General features: G+C 39.0%; 2 protein-coding genes across 3 annotated transcripts in view; one reads left to right on the top strand and one right to left on the bottom strand.

Annotated features, from left to right (window-relative positions):
- Nucleotides 1-69: 69 nt before the first annotated feature.
- Nucleotides 70-17,906, top strand: LOC120524049. 2 transcript variants are annotated; one of them, XM_039745888.1, is made up of 10 exons: nt 70-343; nt 448-619; nt 4,898-6,523; nt 6,617-6,756; nt 6,843-7,047; nt 9,040-9,144; nt 15,077-15,270; nt 15,351-15,495; nt 15,592-16,228; nt 17,614-17,906. In XM_039745888.1, exons 1-9 carry the CDS (start codon nt 302-304, stop codon nt 16,209-16,211), a joined length of 3,249 nt encoding a protein of 1,082 aa, XP_039601822.1. In that variant the 5' UTR covers nt 70-301; the 3' UTR covers nt 16,212-16,228; nt 17,614-17,906. The 2 variants fall into 2 exon arrangements, with proteins under 2 accessions (XP_039601822.1, XP_039601812.1); XM_039745878.1 differs by having other exon boundaries at nt 16,936-17,906.
- The window catches only part of si:cabz01101003.1 (ubiquitin carboxyl-terminal hydrolase CYLD), an 82,279-nt gene continuing 70,104 nt past the window's right edge, over nt 8,095-20,269 (bottom strand). The window contains exon 18 of the mRNA XM_039745908.1: nt 8,095-9,158. The gene's annotated coding sequence lies outside the window, so the exon portion shown is untranslated. The remainder of the gene's footprint in view (nt 9,159-20,269) is intronic.

Below are 20,269 nucleotides of genomic sequence, written 5' to 3'. Positions count from 1 at the left end.
TACACACATGCGCACAAGCATCCGCCGTCCGACAGCACGCTGCACTTTACGACACTGTCGCCTACCGTATTGTGTATAATGTACGGACACACTTACCGTATTACATGTAGCCTACACAGCTATGCAGTCACAAGGATGTCACGGCGAAGCTGGATGTTCACTTGCTACCTTATATCGAATCTACGTGCAGTTCCGTCGCTTGTGTACCGTAATACATTTAATCTGCTAAACTAACACACTACTGGCTAGCCAAATGGAAAACTACGGCTAACGAGCTGGCCGAATAGCTGCGGCATCGTGAATGAGAATAATGGCGTTATCAGGGAATCCCCACGCTGTTTCTGTAAGTATGTCGTGTTCAAAAGCTCTTCTAATTTCTCTGTAAAAGTGTTGGACCCGTGCAGTGCCTTGTGCCGTCTGTTGACGTAACGTGTGTTTCCTTGGCAGGAGCACGTAACCGTGTTAAAGTCTGGAAGGCAGTCCCAGATCACCAAGTGCACGACTTGCTGTAGTTTATACCACTGCCCATTCTGCAAGCCGACTGTGTATAAACCTAATCAACTGTATGCCGTTCAAATCCATTTACAGAACCACTTGAACCTGGCAGTTCGGCACGAAGGTAAGCCCGAGCAGCACGTGTGCGTCACCTGGGATTGTTTGCCGGAGTATGTGAGGCTTTGGTCATTGAAAACGGGGCAGGTATTGCAGTGTGCTGTTTAAGTTGCAGACTTGTTAAGTGTCAGATGTATAGTAAGTTCTCGTGACCATTTCACCGATTTTTTTTTTATTTTGTCAATGTGGTCTTGTCCAGCATTTTTTATTTTGTGCACCTTTTCCAAACAATAGGTGTTTAGTGTTTTTTGAGTAAGTTATGTTCACGTATAACTCGTGTATACTGAAACACGTTAAGCATTCTTGACCGTACGTACACTGAGCAGTCCTTACTGTGTCCTGTTTTACAAGGCCAACTCAAATGCTGCCGAAACAACAAACTGCAAGCCTTCTCACTGTGTTTATGGGTGCTGTTGGTGTGAGGACACTTGAATGCCGTGCTCTTTATGAAATGCTCAGTCCTGGGTACACTGCGACTGCGGGTTTTTTTTTTGTTTGTTTTAAGCAATTTTGCAGTCATCAGTGACTCATTTTACCTCTAGGTGACCTCAACAGTTAAGTTGTTGGTCTTTTTTTTTTGTCAATTAGAAAGAGTGGGGGATTCATTAGTAGCAGCAGAGTACTGTGAAATCCTTACCTGCACGTGCAAGCAACATGCAGCACTTCACAACACCACCAGAATACGCAATACACTACCTGTCAAAAGCCTGGACATGCCCAGTAATTTTCATGTTTTTGGTAGAAATTGATATTTTTTTTCAGGATATCATTTAATTGATTTAAAAATACAACCTAGACATTAATGCTTGAAATTAGTCAGTCAGTTACAGGGAGAACATGCAAACTCCATGCAGGGAGGACTGAGGAAGCAAACCCGGGTCTCCTAACTGTGAGGCAGCAGCACTACCACTGCGCCACCATGCCACCCCTGCTTGAAATTACTTATTTTTAATTTTATGTTCACATATATCCTAAAAGACCCATTTTCATCAGCCATTCCTTCAGTGTCCCAATGGCCAACTCCCTTACTTATACATAATTAAGTCATTTTAAATGCTAATTTGTAACCCTAACTTGGAATATAGAGCCCAGATTCGCAACGATTTGTTTTGTGTGATTTGTGTTTGGCAAGCCGATATCAAACTTCCCATTAAACCTTCCAAATTCTCTTCACCCATAAAAAAACATTCTTAGTCATGTTAGATAATTCATACATCCATAAAGGTGGATGTAAAGTTGGTAAAAATGTCATCACCAAGTTGCACTTGTTTTTATTTTATTTTAATTTGGTGAATACTGTGTAATGCACCAGGGGCCTCATGTATAAACCGTGTGTACGCACAGAAATGTTGCGTAAGAACTTTTCCACGTTCAAATCATGAAGTATAAAACCTACACTTGGCGTAAAGCCACGCACTTTTCCACGGTACCTCATACCTTGTCATGCGCAAGTTCTCCACTCGGTTTTGCAGACTGGCGGCACCCAGCGTCAAAGCAGTGCTACTGTTCCTGTGTGGTTACTCATTTTCTTGATGCGGCTTTATAAATACATTGAAACTAACCGCATATTGTTTATTAGTGTAATGCATCTGATTGTAATTAACTTGTAACAATATAATGGTCCAGGGAATAGCCATAGTATTCCAAATACCATAACTGTTTTAGCGTTGTTACCCTCACTGCACCTTCTTCTTCTTCTTTCAGCTCCTCCCGTTAGGAGTTGCCACAGCGGATCATCTTTTTCCATATTTCTCTCACTGCACCACTTGGAGTATTTATATCACTGTATCTGAGTGTGAATCACAGCAGCAGCTGATCGGAAAGAGAATTATCGGTATACAGCTTCAAGGACACGCTGTCTCAGCCACTGCAAAACGTTTCAAAGCCTTTCCTGTACGGACCTCGCGGTTCAGAAACAGTTTCATCCCAAGAACTTTAAACTCACTCAATCAAGTGCTCCTTGTAGAACTGTCTGTACCTATAAGTACAATCACCCCACTGTAAACTTGCACTACAGTTATAATATTACACAACCTGAGCCACTTTATAAAGCACATATTTACATATGATGACAATATCATTTCTAAGATGAAATGCAGCAAAATATGTTTGTTATATTATACAGATAAAACTTTAACTTCATTTAAATAATCTATATTCTTCACTGGGAGTGTCGTGAAGGATAGAATAATTAAACATGTACTATGAAGATATTTCAATGTTCCTTAAACGTTTTGAAGAATCAGCACTCTAAGCTTACAGATGGCTTAACGTCTATTACAGAGCTGATTGTATGGCGATCGGTTACTTGGGGAAAGAAAAGCAAGGACTGCAGTGACGGCCACGGCAATATATATTGAATATAAAACAGAAAGAGAAAATAACGACACAGCTAACACAGTGACAAGTTTCGATAAAAGTTAAATGCTTGTGTCATGAGCATGAGGCAGCTATGCAGTGTCTGCAAAGGATGTGGACATGCACCGTGCATAAGCTACCTTATTGACATTGGTGGGCGAAGGAGCCACCGATTCTTCCTCTGCCCAGGGCCACCACAAGCCTTGAGCTGCCCCTGAGTACTGCTGCAATAAATAACTTCACTAAAGGTCGCACACAATCACTGCGCCGTGAAACCCATGTTTAATAACGTGCTTTAACTATCATCATGAAAATTATATCACGTATACATCTCAGTATTTTAGTTATTCAGAGAGCTGTAATATCACGAATGTAATGGACTCTGTGTCCAGTTGGAGGAAGAGAGCTGGTTTAAGAAGCAAGTAGTGATTCACACACGTAGAGCACACAGAAGATCAAATACAAAACAAAGCATTTAACGTGCTACTTTAATTACGATGTGATTTGAGAAACTGGTTAATTAAACGATTTTAAGATGAAGTTTATGATGTTCTACTTTAATGACAAAATAAACTACATGATTAAAGTGGAAATGTCGAGATTGAAGTTGACATTTGTGCTTTTTCCCCACTGTGTGCCTTTTTTTTTCTCTGTACCCTAATAAGCTTTCGTATGACACTCAGACAGTGGGCTACGACTCTCCTTTTCACGGCGACTTTGATATCTGATTTCTTTTTTTATTTCTGGCACTGTGCGACTTTGTGAACGTGAGCTTTCAAGTTTCTCCAACACGCTATGTCACTCGATCAACTTCCTTTTGTTGATTATACTACGGTTTATTTGAACAAATTGTATGTTTTTCCTTTGCCTCCACTTGGTATTCACTGAAATTCTTAAATTTCCCCCGTGCTTTTCCCATTGTCTTTTCACAGAAGGCTGAGCTTAAGGGCGATTTATATTGATTTGCATATTCAAAGAGGAGTAATTCTGGGAGGAGTTGGGGCGGGACATAAAGCGCCTGCACGAGCGTTCCTTTTCACGCTGGTCGGGATTTATGGAGCAGAAGAACGTGGAAGTTGGAGTACGCACAGATTCCTGCATCTGGATTTTTCTGTGTGTAAGCACATTTAGGCTTTTGTGCTTACGCCATGTTATAGTGCGAATTCTATGCACGGCGTTATACATGAGGCCCCTGGGCTTGACATCTTGAAGTAATAGTGCAACTATCAGTAATAATACTATTATTTATTTTATTGTTATTATTTATTAGTTTAAATATTATGCAGTCAAATGATGGTAAAGTTGTTTAAAAAGTCACTTTAACATGTCAGTGGACAGAGATTGTTAACATTAACAGAAAGTGTAGATGGTTTACAAAAAATATTTACTATTTATTCCTTTTCTAAGGCATGTTCAGTGCAATACAACTTTTTACAAGCACCTCTGGATATTTTACTAATTCTTAATGCCTCTTTGGATGGTTGAAAATATGTTGTCAAAATTATAGTTTAAGTTGTTTGCAAAATTTGTTCAATAAAAAGGTTCTATATTTTGTCATGCAGTGTGAGTCCTTCTCTTCATTAGTGCCACCCCCTTGAAAACTATCACTTTATGGGGCCATGCAAACCTGTATTAATACTTGTGTGTACATTAAAATGTTTTTTTTGTACAATGCTCATGACAGTGGAATAGGTTATTCTTAGCCAGTCTACTGCAGTGGAAAATGTGGTTAACATCCACTCATGCATGGGAAAAAAATACTGTCAAATACCATGTAACCGGTATAATTTAGAAAAATACTGTGATATAGAATTTTGGTCATACTGCCCAGCACTACTCAGAGCCACCACTCCGCCCTATTAGTTATAACCTAGTTAACAATGTTTTTTTAAGATCAATCTCACTAATGTTCTTTCTTCATTTTCAGATTATGTTATTGTAAAATGTAACTTGGACTGCCGTAAAACAGCACATTTTCATTGCTGCTACTGTTCAGCCACTGTGATCAGGAGGGTACAACTTATAAGTCACATTTCGAAATGCAAACCTTTTCAGTCCTCAGCCAGTCAAGCAGTACACCGCCCGCCAATATGCATAATCCAGCGGTTATCAACAGACCCTGCACAAACCTTGTTGCCAGCATTAACACCTTCCACTCCATCATCAGCTGGACCTGCTTTACCTTCCTCTCAGGTACACGCGTCTCCACCTCCTTCTCCGGCCAGCCCTTTATTACCTCCTTTACAGTCATCCACACCTCGACCTCCATCGCCATCTGGACCTGCATTTCCTCTTTCATTGAAAATGTCTCCTCGATCTCCATCACCATCCGGACTTGCATTTCTTCCTTCATTGAAATCCTCACCTCGCTCCCCATCTACAGTCGGACCTGTATTGCCCCTTTTATTGAAATCCTCGCCTTCACCTCCACCACCATGTGCTTCTTCATTACCTCTGTCTCCTTCACCATCAAGTGATCCATCACCAGCAGTCTTAATCCCATCTAGAGTGAAAGTGCAAGTTCAAAAGCAGATAAGAGTAAAGTGCATACATTGTGGGATGGTAATTAATAAAAAGAATTTGAGAACCCACCTTGGACGAAAGCACATGGACATTACAGAGAACATAACCGCACGAAAACACCTTAAAAGCCAGTGCATTGACCGTCTAAATGGAATCTATGCTGTGGAAAAATCATTTTTCAGTCCGGGTACGCCTATTCATGTACAGAAAAAAACATGGGGGACAAACCATTCAGTTATCTGTGAAATGAATCAGTGCAATACACATGAAGAGCTTTCTATGAGAGATGGCTTCCTGCCTTTTGAGTGCAACCACATTAAATCTTTAACTTTTTGCACCTTCAGTGTTGAGGACCAAATTTTCCTGAAAGAAGAGGTTCTGAACCAAATGGTACAGTTGAAATGGTTTGGAGATGAAAAAAAAAACATTTGTTTAAGAAGGAAAGAGATGGCTATTGCCCGTGCTGCGCCACTTTCTGTGGAATTGACCATTGGAGCACCTTTATCTAAAAAATACATATCGGTGTTTGAGCCAAAGGTCTCCTCTTACAGCAGGTTGGGAAGGGTCATTGTATCATATGACACCAAGACAAACTCTTGGTCCTGCCCATGTAACAAGTCACAGAGGTCATGCATTCATAAAACAATCTCTAAGTGGCACCTCTTTCAAACTAACAAACAACTTTTTGAGAATGTGATGGGCACAGAAAGTGACACTATGATGGACACTTTCCCACAGCTCTCAACCGATTCCTTAGATGAAGAGGACCATGAAGAGTTAGAGAGGACCATCTATCCACCAGATTATGCTGGAGTAGAAAGAATGATCCAGTATCTTTTAAAAGAGAAGTCTCTCCCCGCATCTCTCCCACAAAGCATTGTTAACGCTAGCAGTCGTTACAGCGGCATTCCAAAGGTTTTGATTCCAGAGGAGACTATTTGCACAGAGTGTCCTGATTTTCAAATTCTGAGTGATCCTATGCTGATTACCTCAAAAGCCAGAGTATTAGCATATACAGGTGTCACAGAAGGTATGCAAACCTGCACTCTTTATTTTTGCGTACTTTGAAACTAGTTTGTAAATTCTGATACTTAACCTTTTTATACATTTGCTCTACTTTCAGGTGTTTCCACATATTTTAGGACATGCTACAAATGTGGGATGACGTACCGTTACCAGGAGTGGAAGAGTGGCCTTCATAATTTTAATGATCATCTCATCATTACTTTGCATTTGTGCCTTGTTCTTCGGAATTCTCTCCAGGTACGAACCTTCAAAGGTTCAAACAGTTTGCAGTTTAGAAGTGTTTTGAGCAGTATTTGACCTATAACTTTATTTGTTTTCTGTAGACGCACACAGCTGTTTCTCATGTGATTGAAGCACTAGAGGCAACAGCAAATGCTCGTTTCCCAAGTAAAGAAGAGGTGCTTCAGGCTTATCTTCACTTTGAAGCCTTAACCAGTTTGGACTACCTGTACTTTTGTGTCACCTGTGGCTATTACCCTGCAGTTGCCATCATGAACTTTCATAAAAAAGGGGTCTTTAACATGCCTGGTAAGTCTATATGACATTGGCTGCATAATCTGTTTCTTGTACTGTGGACTAAATACAATATGGTATAATAAATGATCTTTGTGGAATGCCAATAAATTGCATGTCATGGGTAGATGAATCGCATAGATGAATACACAGTCTGTGAACATAAGCCAACTTGTACTTCTGATCAGTATAATGCAGAACAGCCATTCTACAAAAATGCCTATTCTAACTGAGGAAAAAGATAGGACACGCTTTTCATGATACATACAGTATACACTTAGGCTATTGTGTTTTGAAAAAGTTGGTTAAAAAAGGACCAGGAGATGACCACCCTTTGGCCTCTAACCCTGAACTTTGTTCAAAATGTAGGTTTTTATTTATTTATTTATTTTTTTTAAACCAGAAAAAAAGTTGTTGCCAAACCAATCAAAATAAAGTTGAGCAGAGATTTGTTTAGAATATCTTAAAACTAGGATGCTGACAGTAATGTACTGACTTAACATCTTTAATGGCTAGGAGGTGCTAATGCAGTATGTGTTTCCTAATCGGGCCGAGGCAACAGCAGAACAGTACGACCACACCCATGTAAAAAGCTGATGGGAATGGGAGAAACTGAAAATGGTGTAGAGAATAAACAAAGCAAAAAAAATAATCTCAAGTATGACGGACACTGTGTGCGCGCAATCCTAAAATTGCTGTTTTAGCATGCAGATTAACCAGGCATTAAGCAATTTATCACAAAAGAAGCACTTTTCATTATTGCCAGGCAGCCTTCATACACTTAGGCATCTGGCCTTGCTCAGTCTGTAAAACACTTGCAAGAAAGTCCTTGCTGCAGAATCAAAAGTCCAGGGGATGGAATAAGGTCCAACTTCACCTATTAGATTCATTACTGAACCATGTGATGTCAACAACAAACCCTTTACCTCAGTTAGGTGGTACATATGACATAGTTTAGGTACGAGGTAGTATCTTGTCTGGGATGTATATTGTAACCACAAGAGGGTGCCCCTGAGCCCAAACCACTGACACAATATTGGCCAACACACTTCTGGGATAAAATAATAGATTTTTATTCATCTGTGACACTATCACAAAAGTCACCCTTCTTGAAGGACATGTAACATTAACAATAAACCAAACCAAATCTTCCTCCTTCCTTCCTCCAAATGAGTGTTGCCTGCTGACTCCCAACTCTGACTTGTTCAAGTGTGGCAGCAGGATTTCTTTAAAAGTCAACCCAGAAAGTGTTTCTGGCTACCTGTTCCAGTCTTCTGGAGCATTTCTGGGTTGTACACAAACCAGGCCAGTCCTCCCCCGGCAGTGTTCTCTGGCAGTTCCAAAGACCTCGACAGGACTGCGTCTCAGGACTCCAATCCCCATGCCACCCTGTAGGTGTCTTAAAGTGATCCAGCCCTGAAGAACACTGCCACCTGTTATATAGGGGAATGAGCTGCTCCCTGTGGCCTTACACTTGCTCCTTCCATTATGGTCTCCTGGCTGGGTATGAATCCTTTGTTTATCCCGGCCAGTATGTTTAGGTTTCCTGGAAGGAATTAATTTTTTTGGTTTGACTGCATGAATGGGAACACAGGTGGGGGTTGGATGAAGTGTCTGGCTGAGATATTGGGTCAGCTTAGCTTTTAGGTAAACAAACCGTCGTAATGGACTGAATGGTCTATTTTATTTGTCTTTTTTTCTTATGTACAACTTCACCCCTTGCATTTTTCAGTTCTGCAGTGAGGAGCACTTGATGCTTGCTCTGAAGAGTGGACTGATAAAATACCTTCTTGTAAACCCACTAGTACGCACTAAATAACTGGAACGAACACCATTAATACATTTTTAAAAATGTTTTCAGGGGTTGCACAATTTTGATTTTCAAGCTTCCAGGGAGCTCAAACAGTTAACTAGAGAGTTCCAGATGACCAAGAGCACTCATATTTTGCACCTTGATTGTAAAATTTGTGAATTTTTTTTCCATTAATTTTTTCTTCTATTCCATAGGGTGTGAAATAAAAGCCCCATCTTCAGATTTCAATGGCAAAGTTAATATTGAGCAATTCTGGGATGCAGTTACCAGGGAGATTGTAAGCCTTGGATTTTTAGAAGGTGAGTCTTGTATCCTGTTTAAAAGAAAGAGTATTTAGCCCTGTTAAAGTATTCAAGGATAAGTTAGATATTTTCATGTCATTATTTTTATTTTCAGAATCATGGTATATGTTAATTTTTCCATGGAAAATTATGTTCTTAATTTTATTATGATTTTAATAAACACCAAGCTTGTTCTTGTGGTTTAGAAGTGGGCTTACGGGGCTACAGTACAAATATAAAAACAAAATCCTTAAAACTTACCAAATATATCCATTTTAAGCACAAGGTTTTTGATTTCAGAAGTGTGCTTGGGAGATAATATGATCGGAGGCATGTTTATGACAACAAATGGAAATTAGGAGTAATACATTTTATTACAGATCCTTACCTATATGTTTCATGAGGTATACAGATATTCTTGTTTATAGTCACCATGGTGGATGGAGCTTCATGTAAATAACAAAGTAAAACTGTGTGAATCCACACATGTGCAATTGCCACTTAAGGCACTGGAGAGTGGCAACATGTTGATTAGCGTATGGAATATGCAAGTACTCTGTACATATGACAATAATAATCCAAGAGATGTGTCTGATACCGTTTAACACCATAAACCATTCTACTAAAATTCTTTGAAAATGCTGTCCAAAAAACTCTTACACTTTTTGGCAAACACTAATTTTTATTTAGTTCATTTTACTTCCACATAAATGGAAATTTGGTGATCGAGTCAAAAATTGGCTATCGAGTTAAGTTCAGATTCTAAATCTACTGTTTTCAAAACATGAAGAAAACTTGATTTTAACATGGTGTGTGAATGTGTTTGGAAAGTCAAAATTAATTTTAATGCCTTAAAATTACAATTTTCATCAGATAATTTTTTTTTTTTTTGGTGTTGTGTAGAGCTCCCGCCTCACAGGACCTGCTGGTTTGATCCATAAGGCCTAAAACAATAAGGCATAATTAAAAATAATCAGGCCAGATTTATTACATTTTTGCTGAATTTGCAAAAGAGGAAGAAGACCCCATTTTGCATGATCTTGACTTACATTCCTTGATGCAGCACTCAGCTAGCACTCTTTCTCTTTATCATTTAACTTGGTAGTTTCCAGGTAAACATTCAAACTCAATTTTACAGGATTTGAAAGTTGCTGTGAAAAATACTTCTGCTAAGTAAATATTATAAACACGTAAAGATCATTATAATACAACATTTTGTACATTCAGTTACTTTACTTGTGAGACATAGAATAGACTCGCTGTGCCTCAATTTGTATAGAAAGAGAAATGGAGGGTGCTCAAGTACTAAAAAGCTGCCTATCTGAGGAAAAATTTAATTATGACAGTTTTAGTGTGTTTAGGCAGTCATGGGTGTTTTTTTTTTTGTCTGGGCTTAATATGTGCATTACAAGCAGTGCCATGTGAGTCCAGTTCTACTTTCTTTGTGATCACTTTGGTCACTTTGTACGCACAGAGAATCTCGTCTTTGTGAAGGGCCTTTGTTTGAAGGTGACAGTATTAATTCACCAGTGCACAAGTTAAAAGAGCTTTGTGCTTTGCAAACTCGCTGAAAGTAAACAAAAAGTTAAAATAATAATATAAGGAAGCATAGTGCCAGTGCACATGGCTTACAAAGTTTCTTTTTTTTTATATGGCTTGCTATCCTAACAAGGACTTCTTCACCCTGTTGGAACATTAGAAAAATCTAGACGAGAACAGGCCATTCAGGTCAACAAAGCTCGCCAGTCCTATCCACTTATTTCTTCCAAAAAACATCAAGTTGAGTTTTGAAAGTCCCTGAAGTCTTTCTGTCTACCACACTACTTGATCGCTTATTCCAAGCGTCTATCGTTCTTTGTGTAAAGTAAAACTTCCTAATGTTTGTGGCGAAATTAACCTTTAACAAGTTTCCAACTGTGTCCCCGTGTTCTTGCTGAACTCATTTTAAAATAACAGTCTCGATCCACTGTACTAATTCCCTTCATAATTTTAAACACTTCAATCATGTCTCCACTTAATCTTCTTTTGCTAAAACTGTATAAGCTCAACTCTTCCATTCTTTCCTCATAACTCATCCCCTGTAGCCCTGGAATCAGCCTAGTCGCTCTTCTCTGGACCTTTTCTAGTGCTGCTATGTCCTTTTTGTAGCCTGGAGACCAAAACTGCACACAGTACTCGAGATGAGGCCTCACCAGTGTGTTATAAAGGTTGAGCAGAACCTCCTGTGACTTGTACTCCATACATCAGGTCACTATATAACCTAACATTCTGTTTGCCTTCTTATTGGCTTCTGAACACTGTCGCGAAGTCGATTAGCTTAGAGTCCACTACGACTCCTAAATCCTTATCGTAAGGTGTACTCTCGATTTTCAGACCGCCCATTGAGTATTCAAAACTAACATTTTTACTTCCTATCTGTAACATTTACTGACATTAAATTTCATCTGGCACAAATCTGCCCAAGCCTGTATGCTATGTGTTACTACTGGACTCCTGAAAAGACATCTGTGCAGTGTGTGTGTGTATCTGTTTGGGATTTTAATGGCTTGTATATTTAATCAATTATTGCTTACATGCACTCTGATTTTTATGCTTACATGGGCTAACTTTTGCTTTAATGTTGCCACCGTTTCTGCTATTACTATAATAATAAAGTATAAAAGTACAAATGTACATTAACACTCAAGATCATTACCCAAAGTTTAAATATATTCAAATATTTCTGTATTTCTGATTTGAATAATTGAACATTATGTTTTGGCTAATTTGACACCCCTAATATAGATGCATGTAAAAATGTTTTTAAGAATTAATATTGACTTGTCTAGGTAGGGTGTCCAAGACCCCAAACCCCCTTTGCTGCTAACTGAGCTTGAAGTTATGGCTTGCACCCCCTTAGGTAAGATGTGAACATGGCAACTGAAGACCAAAAGAAAGCTGTTCTATTTGTTTGTGGGACTCGCTTTTCCAAGGATGACTCAGAGGAAAAAAGAAAGTGTCACTGATCGATTGCCTATTTCTGAAGCTTACTGCAGTTCCAAACTCATTTACTAGCCAACTGAATATTGTGTAGACGAGTAGCTGTTATGTAGGTAGGTACGGTAACGCTGCTGCTTCACAGATCTGTCATCCTGGGTTTGCATCTCATGTATGACCAGTGTTTCTGTTCTCGTTGACCTAGCATGAGATTTCCTTTCATAGCCTTAAAGAAATACAGTAAGTGAATTGGCGATTCCAAGTTAGTGTCCAGCTTGTTCATCTGAATCCTTCCATAGAGCAGTATTACTTTAAGCCTTCCAATCACTTGAAAAGTGACAATGTCAACTGCAGCATTCAAGAAATGAGCTAAAGAAAAACACAACCCTGGGGGTGAAAGGTTGAATGAAAACCAGCCAAGAGGTGAAGAGCATAGCTAGACATCCTTTAGATTTACATTTACTTGCTTAGCAGACACGTTTATGTAAAACACCTTACAAAAGAGGTCAATATAATGGGATAAACATCAGTCTGGGGGACTGTTTGGGAACACGTGTTACAGGCAGGGCTACTCTGACGACTCACTGTATGGTACCACTGACTTACAGTAGACTGTGACTTGTTTATTTGTAATTAGACTTAATGTATTTACTATGTACGAGACACAGGACATTTCACCATTTCCAAGTACAGCTCCAAACACTTTTGGATAAAAACACTGCAAGTTTCTTTTTAGAACTAGGAAATCCACAGATTTTTGCATCACAGTTTTTCACCATCATTTTCTATAATGTGCTGATACAAATAATAATTCCCTTCTGTTATGATTGTAAGGGCTCAAAAACTGCCAACTTAAAACTATTTTTGCCAAACTACCGAAAATATGTCACTCCGTCATCTTCCAACCCACTATATCCTAACACAGTGTCACACGGGGTCTGCTGGAGCCAATCCCAGCCAGCACAGGGCACAAGGCAGGAACAAATCCCTGGGCAGGGTGCCAGCCCACCGCAGAGCACACACACACACCAAGGACACACTAGGGACAATTTAGGATCATCAATGCACCTAACCTGCATGTCTTTGGACCATGGGAGGAAACCCACGCAAACATGGGGAGGACATGCAAACTCCACGCAAAGAGGACCCAGGAAGCAAACCCGGGTCTCCTAACTGCGAGGCAGCAGCGCTACCACTGCTCTACCTTGCCACCCGTACCAAAAATATGTAATATTTTGAAATTTGCAAAAATCAGTCTTCAAATGTAAAGTAAAATGTACCCTGAAAAGAAAAAAAATAATTTAATTGAAGCAGTATACAGTATGTGAAATGGAAATTCTTAGCACATTATATTACAATTTACATTTAATCAGTCAGTACATTTTTACCAACTTGAACTCCAGTATTCCAATAATTACAAAATTGAGCTCCACAAGTGAATCGCTCAGAATAAAATTCAAGTGATTTAACGGTTCCTAGGTCAAAAAGTCTAACAGTAGTTAGACAGAAATTCACCAAACTTGCTTCTTAAACACATCGAAGGGCTACATATTTAAATGGCAAAATGAAAAAAAAAAAATTTACAATATGTGTGCATCTCAGATGATATTTTAAATAAATGTTGAGTATGTTTTAAGGCTTTTGTTTTCATGCTTGACCCCATTTTAAACTGCAAGAACAGACCCAGTATTTTATTTAATATGTAAAAAGAATTGCTTCTCTTAAAAGGAATGTGCCCCCTAAAAATGTAATTTTTTTGACTTTTGCTTATCCTGTATCATAAATAGTGGCGACCAAGAAAAATAGTTAATATTTTCATGGAATAAAGAGATCATAAATTCCTGATACAATGGACGTCATTGACGTCAGAGATCAATGCTAAACAATAGCAAACAAAAATGTTCATGAAAAAAATCTCGGATTGCTCTTGTCGCAAGTATCCAGATCATATGCTCGCAGCATCCCAAACAGATATATTTTGGTAAAACATTTCTGTAAATTCATTTTGTTAACCACAGTTAATAACGAGTGCACTGAAACGAGAAGGCGCCTTTGTTAAACGTGTGTATTTTGGCTAAAATATTGTTAAATAAGCCACTTCTACAAAATATATTCAACTTTTAACTTTATATATTCCAGCGCTGACTTTATGTATACCAACGCTGACTTTATATATTCAAGTTTTGACTTTATATATTCGGGAATGACTTTATATATTCAAGTTTTGACTTTATATATTCTGACGCCGACTTTATATATTCACAAAATCAATTGATTTGCCTGTTTGGCACCCCATAGTATATATGTGTGTGTATATATGTACACATTGTCAATCATGTTACGTTATTATTAAAATGTTTCCTTTTCTTTTTACTTCTCCGCTGCACGGGTATTTTATGTTTTATATATATATATATATATATATATATATATATATATATATAGATATATATATATATATATATATATATATATAGATATATATATATATATATATATATATATATATATATATAGATATATATATATATAGATATATATAGATATATAGATATGACAACAACACTCATATCAAAGACAAAACAATTACATTAACAATCATGTTACGTTATTTTTTTAATTTTTCCTTTTCTTTTTCATAACTTCTTTAACACACTACTTCTCCGCTGCGAAGCGCAGGTATTCTGCTAGTATATCATAAACCGGAAAGACATTCCCATAATACTGTACTTTTGAATTGAAGATCTGCCTTACCCTCTCATTCACTGGTCAAGAGTCCCGTCTTTAATTCAAAAGCAAAAGTGGTAAATGCAATAACATGTATCTATCTGAAAGAAAGGAGTGAAACTGTACAAAAGGCAAAATAAATTCAAACGTACTGCAAACTAATTGTTCTTCCATAAACTGAAAACAATATTTTGTGTAGGTTTTTAATAATTTGCTAATAATCTAGTGTTTTGGTTTTTATGTATAGGTTTTCAAAAGAACCCTTTCATTGTCCCTCCAAGTTATGATTTTTGGGCCCCTTGGATTGGTTTCTACACCAGGAAAGACGACCTTGTCCTAAATACAGAACATGCCAAGCTTAGTACGAATACTCTGGCTTCGGAGGTAATAGGCCCTGAAATGACAGCCGACAGGCTTGCTGATGAACTTCTAAATCTGAAGGTATATATTTTATATTTTTAATATTTTATAAAGCAATGTGAACATACAAAAAAAAAACCACTCTATATTATAAAACTCAGGTGGAAGAAGTGAGGCATCTTTGCGAACAATGTGGTGTGGACCCAAACGGCTCTAGGATGGACCTTCTGCTGAGGCTCAGAGAGCAGATGATGAAGTCAAGATCCTCATTTGACAAGATATTCGAGAACGTTTGGGGAGCCTCTGGTAATTTCCTGTCAGTTTACTACGTTGATAGGGGGATTGGGTTAGAAGAGCCTCCCTGGTTAAGTTAACATCTCCTTGTATATTCTCTTTGATTAGGTGGTTGGGCAGTAATTACGTGCCCCTGTGGAGTGGTGTACTCTATTAAACGTAACATCAGAGCTGAGTCTCCAAGAGATTTTGCAGATCTCTTGCTGTCATGGAACCACATACCAAATGTGTCCATTTATGAATTTGCTGGAGGCCTGGCAACTCATACGAACCTAAGGGAATGTAATACTTTGCCATTTAGCCCTCATATGGGACGACTGCTCAGCCCTCTACCAGAAAATGTTGAAAAGGCAGAGAAGGGTGAACTGACCGTAGACCTCCCCTGGCTTATGGGTAAGAAGGCAGAAGAAGATCCAGATTGCCATCCCCTAACTGGATCATCGGAGCATTATGCACTCTATAACACCTTTCATGAAAGCAACACCAAAGATCCAAGAGATGTCCTTAGAAAGTCAGATTTGATTCCACAGCTAGCTGGTTGGATAAGAAGTGACACAGTGGAGCAGTTGTTTGCAAGTATGAGGAAGAACAACTACTTTATGAACAGTATGACTCCATCCATGCAAGTATTTCTTACACGAAACATCATTCACCACTACAACAGTTCAAAGAATGAGAAGACCAGCTGCTTAGTGAACCAGGAGAACAACGAGACAACAGAGCAATAAAACAGAAGGCGTAGCAGGTATTATGCTTGTGCAGTTTTGTATAGTTCCCGGTTACCAGCGTGCTGTCAAAGATCACATATTCTGGCCAAAGTTTTATATCTTTATTGTGATTGGTGCTCTTGAGAAGACCACAAACCCAGAATGACACTCAGACACCAGAAAATGGAGCTAGGTAAGGGTTTATTGCAGGGTAAAGGGTTTTAAGAGAAGAACAGGAGTGCAGGAATACACACAAGAGTTTGAAATAACAAGCTATAGTAACTACTTTTCTCCTCCTGTTCAAATCCCACTACCCACACGGTGTGACCCTAAGCAAGTCAGTTTACCTGCCTGTGCTACAATTGGAAAACCAAAAGAAATGTAACCAGTAAGTCGCCTTGGATAAAGGGGTCAGCCAAATAAGTAAATGTGAATGTATTCAGACCCCTTCTTTTTTAACACATTTTGTTGTGTTGCATCTTTGTATTAAAATGATTTAAGTTCATTTTTCCCCACGTATCAAGTAACTCTCAGTACCCCAGAATGACAAAGCAGGATTTTAGAAGTTTTTGCAGATTTATTAAAAATAAAAAACTGAACTATCACAATGACACGTTCAGACTGTTTACTGAGTACTTCATTTAAGTCCCTTTGGTAGTATTTCCAGACTTGAGTCTTCTGGGGTTTTACACGACAAGCTTTGCACACCTGGATTTGGAGATTTTTCTGTCATTCTTTTCTGCAGATCCTCTCGGGCTCTGTCAGGTTGGATGGAGAGAAATTAAATTGGATGGGGTCCTGAATACTAAGTTCACTGTATGCCACTGGTGCATCCTCTTCTACCTCACTGCCAGGCGAGTACTTGCCTCTTCTCCATACCTGACTTCAGGTCACCCGAGGAACATTTCTAGGTCATCTAAGCCCACCTCAGAGGAGTATGGCTCCACACTAGGAGCTCCCTCAGGTGCCTTTGCAAAGTAGAAACATTTTGACTTATATTTTTGAAAGACCTGCTGAGCCATCTTTGTGCCATGTTGATAACATGTTGGCACCTTGTTATATTCCTATTACACTCAACCAAAAAATGCATATTAATTATGACATCACAAGATGACTAATAATCGGGGGTGGGGGAGATGCACAACTCGGGCTAAAAGATTAGGGCCACACTTTAGAAGAGGGGCCAATGCACGAGTCGTGATGTCAACTGCACACCTACAGTACGCATCACCCAGTTGTTGTCCCCTTTATAATGCCATCCAGCTCATGCTGCAATTCATAGTGACACAGTCTTTGAAATTTCTTTTCATGATGGAAACAAAAATGAGTCTGAGTTAAGTGCCTTGTTTGGGAAAGGCGTCACGGTCAATCTTGAATAGATGTTATTTATTGTGACTGTCTTTTCAAATGTGTTGTTTTTCAGTTCCGATTTCATTATGCTAACCATGGGATGTTTAGAGTGTGGAAAGTCGCCCACTGGGATACAACGGACATGGCCAAAATGGAGTTTAGAGGGGTTTCTGCTCCACCATAGATTTTCCAGGATTCTGTTCAGCAGACTGACTCTACTGGGCTGGCAGAAACGCTGGCCAAATGCGTGATGTACATACAGTAGTTCCATATAGGAAATGGCAGGATGGCCGAGTGTGGCTAAATGCTATTTTATTATACTTATTAATGCTGTTTGCTGTATAAATAAACATTCATTTTTATGCACATCCACTACTCTGGCAGTTTTTAACAGACTAATGAATGGATGGTTTTATTTTGTTTTTTTTTGGCTAGCACATGACAGTCGCCCACTCTGTGATAGGCTTGTGTGCAATGCTTGCTGGGATAGACTACTGCTTTCTCACAGTCCTGCTCTGGATAAATGGGTCTAGAGAATGGCAGGCATATGATCACCTAAAATGCAGACTTTTTTCATATTGCTATGGTAAACGCACAGCAGAAAAGACATTAACAAATATCAGATGGCAGGTGAGTTCATTACTGAAACTTTGGAAAGCAGTGGGAAGATGACAGAAGGTAAATCGCACAAGGCTGACAGAGGCAGAGGGCATTTTATATTTGACCTCTTGGAACCATTGCAACTGCTACTTTGAAAGTGCAGAGCAGAAGTGGACCAGAAACGCAGTTGGACACCCTTTTAAATGTTTAAGGACCAATATGTGAAAACTGGAATAATTTATTTTGCATTTTTTTGTGGCAAGTTTTACCTTAAGCAGAGCCAGACTGACCACGGCATACATGTATTTACTTACTAGCTAATGTTACCTGGGTAAGAAAGTGGAGAGGTACAAGGTAACCTGCGTTTTCAAAAACAAAGTTGTGCCTAAAGAACAAACAGATGTTGCTTTACATATGTACAGGTGCAACTCAATAAATTAGAATAAAGTTAATTTATTTCAGTAATTCAATTCAAAAAGTGAAACTCCTAGATTCATTACACACAGAGTGAAATATTTCAAGTGTTTATTTCTTTTCATTTTGCTGATTATGGCTTATAGCTAATGAAAACCCAAAAGTCAGTATCTCAGAAAATTAGAATATTGTGAAAAATTCCATATTGCAGACTCCTGTTGTGACACTCCACTCAGCTAATTAACCCAAAACACCTGCAAAGGTGTCCTGAGCCTTTAAATGGTCTCTCAGTCTGGTTCAGTAGGCCACACAAACATGGGGAAGACCGCTGACTCGTTGCTAAAGAAGCTGGATGTTCGCAGAGTGTTGTATCCAAGCATATTAATGGAAAGTTGAGTGGAAGGAAAAATGGGGCAGAAAAAGGTGCACAAGCAACAGGGATAACTGCAGCCTTGAGAGGATTGTGAAGCACAGCCCATTCAAGAATTTGGGGGAGATTCCCAAGGAGTGGACTGCGGCTGGAGTCAGCGCTTCAAGAGCCACCACACACAGACGTATCCAGGACGTGGGCTACAACTGTCACAGCATTTCTTCTGTCAAGCCACTCCTGAAATGGACACAACGTCAGAAGCGTATTACCGGAGATAAGGAGACAACGAACTGGCAGGTTAACAGCTCGGTGGTCCAAACTACTCTTTTCAGATGAAAGTAAATTTTGCATTTCATTTGGAAATCGAGGAGTCTGGAGGAAGAGTGGAGCGGCATAGAATCCAAGTTGCTTGAGGTCCAGTGTGAAGTTTCCACAGTCAGTGATGATTTGTGGCGTTGTGTCATCTGCTGGTGTTGGTCCACTGTCTTTTATCAAGTCCAAAGTCAGCACAGCCGTCTATGAGGAAATTTTAGAGCACTTCATGTTTCCCTCTGCTGACAAGCTTTATGGAGATTTTATTTCATTTTCAAGCAGGACTTGGCACCTGCCCACACTGCCAAAAGTACCAATACCTGGTTTAATGACGATGGTATGACGGGGCTTGATTGGCCAGCAAACTCACCTGACCTAAACCCCATAGAGAATCTATGAGGTATTGTCGAGGAAGATGAGGGACACCAGACTGAACAATGCAGACGAGCTGAAGGCCGCTATCAAAGCATCCTGGGCTTCCATAACACCTTAGCAGTTCTACAGGCTGATCGCCTCCGTGCCACGCCGCATTGATGCAGTAATTAATGCCAAAAGCACCCGGACCAAGTATTGCGTGTATACATGGACATACATTTCAGTAGGCCAACATTTCTGTATTAAATATCATTTTTTTTTTTATTGGTCTTATGTAATATTCTAATTTTCTTAGATACTGAATTGAGTTTTCATTACCTGTAGACCATAATCAGCAAAATGAAAAGAAATAAAAGTTAGATTCATTACACACAGAGTGATATATTTCAATCAAATATATGAGTTTTAATTTTTGAATCGAATTACTGAAATAAATTAACTTTTCGCTGATATTGTTATTTATTGAGCTGCACCTGTACAGATATGTAAGGCCATGGTTTACTGTTTGGGTCGGTTTTCTAGAATGCTCACTTTAAGGAAAATGTAAAACCGATGTCACATTATGAAGATGTTTAGTCGCCGAGTTATGCCACACTTTGTGATCTTGTCACTGGACCTTGTCAGTTTACACAACTGAAGACCACTGGACTTGTCTCAT

The sequence above is a fragment of the Polypterus senegalus genome, chromosome 1 (genome assembly GCF_016835505.1).
Source record: "Polypterus senegalus isolate Bchr_013 chromosome 1, ASM1683550v1, whole genome shotgun sequence".
NCBI lineage: Eukaryota > Metazoa > Chordata > Cladistia > Polypteriformes > Polypteridae > Polypterus > Polypterus senegalus.
This window is presented reverse-complemented; position numbering and strand designations above follow the sequence as displayed.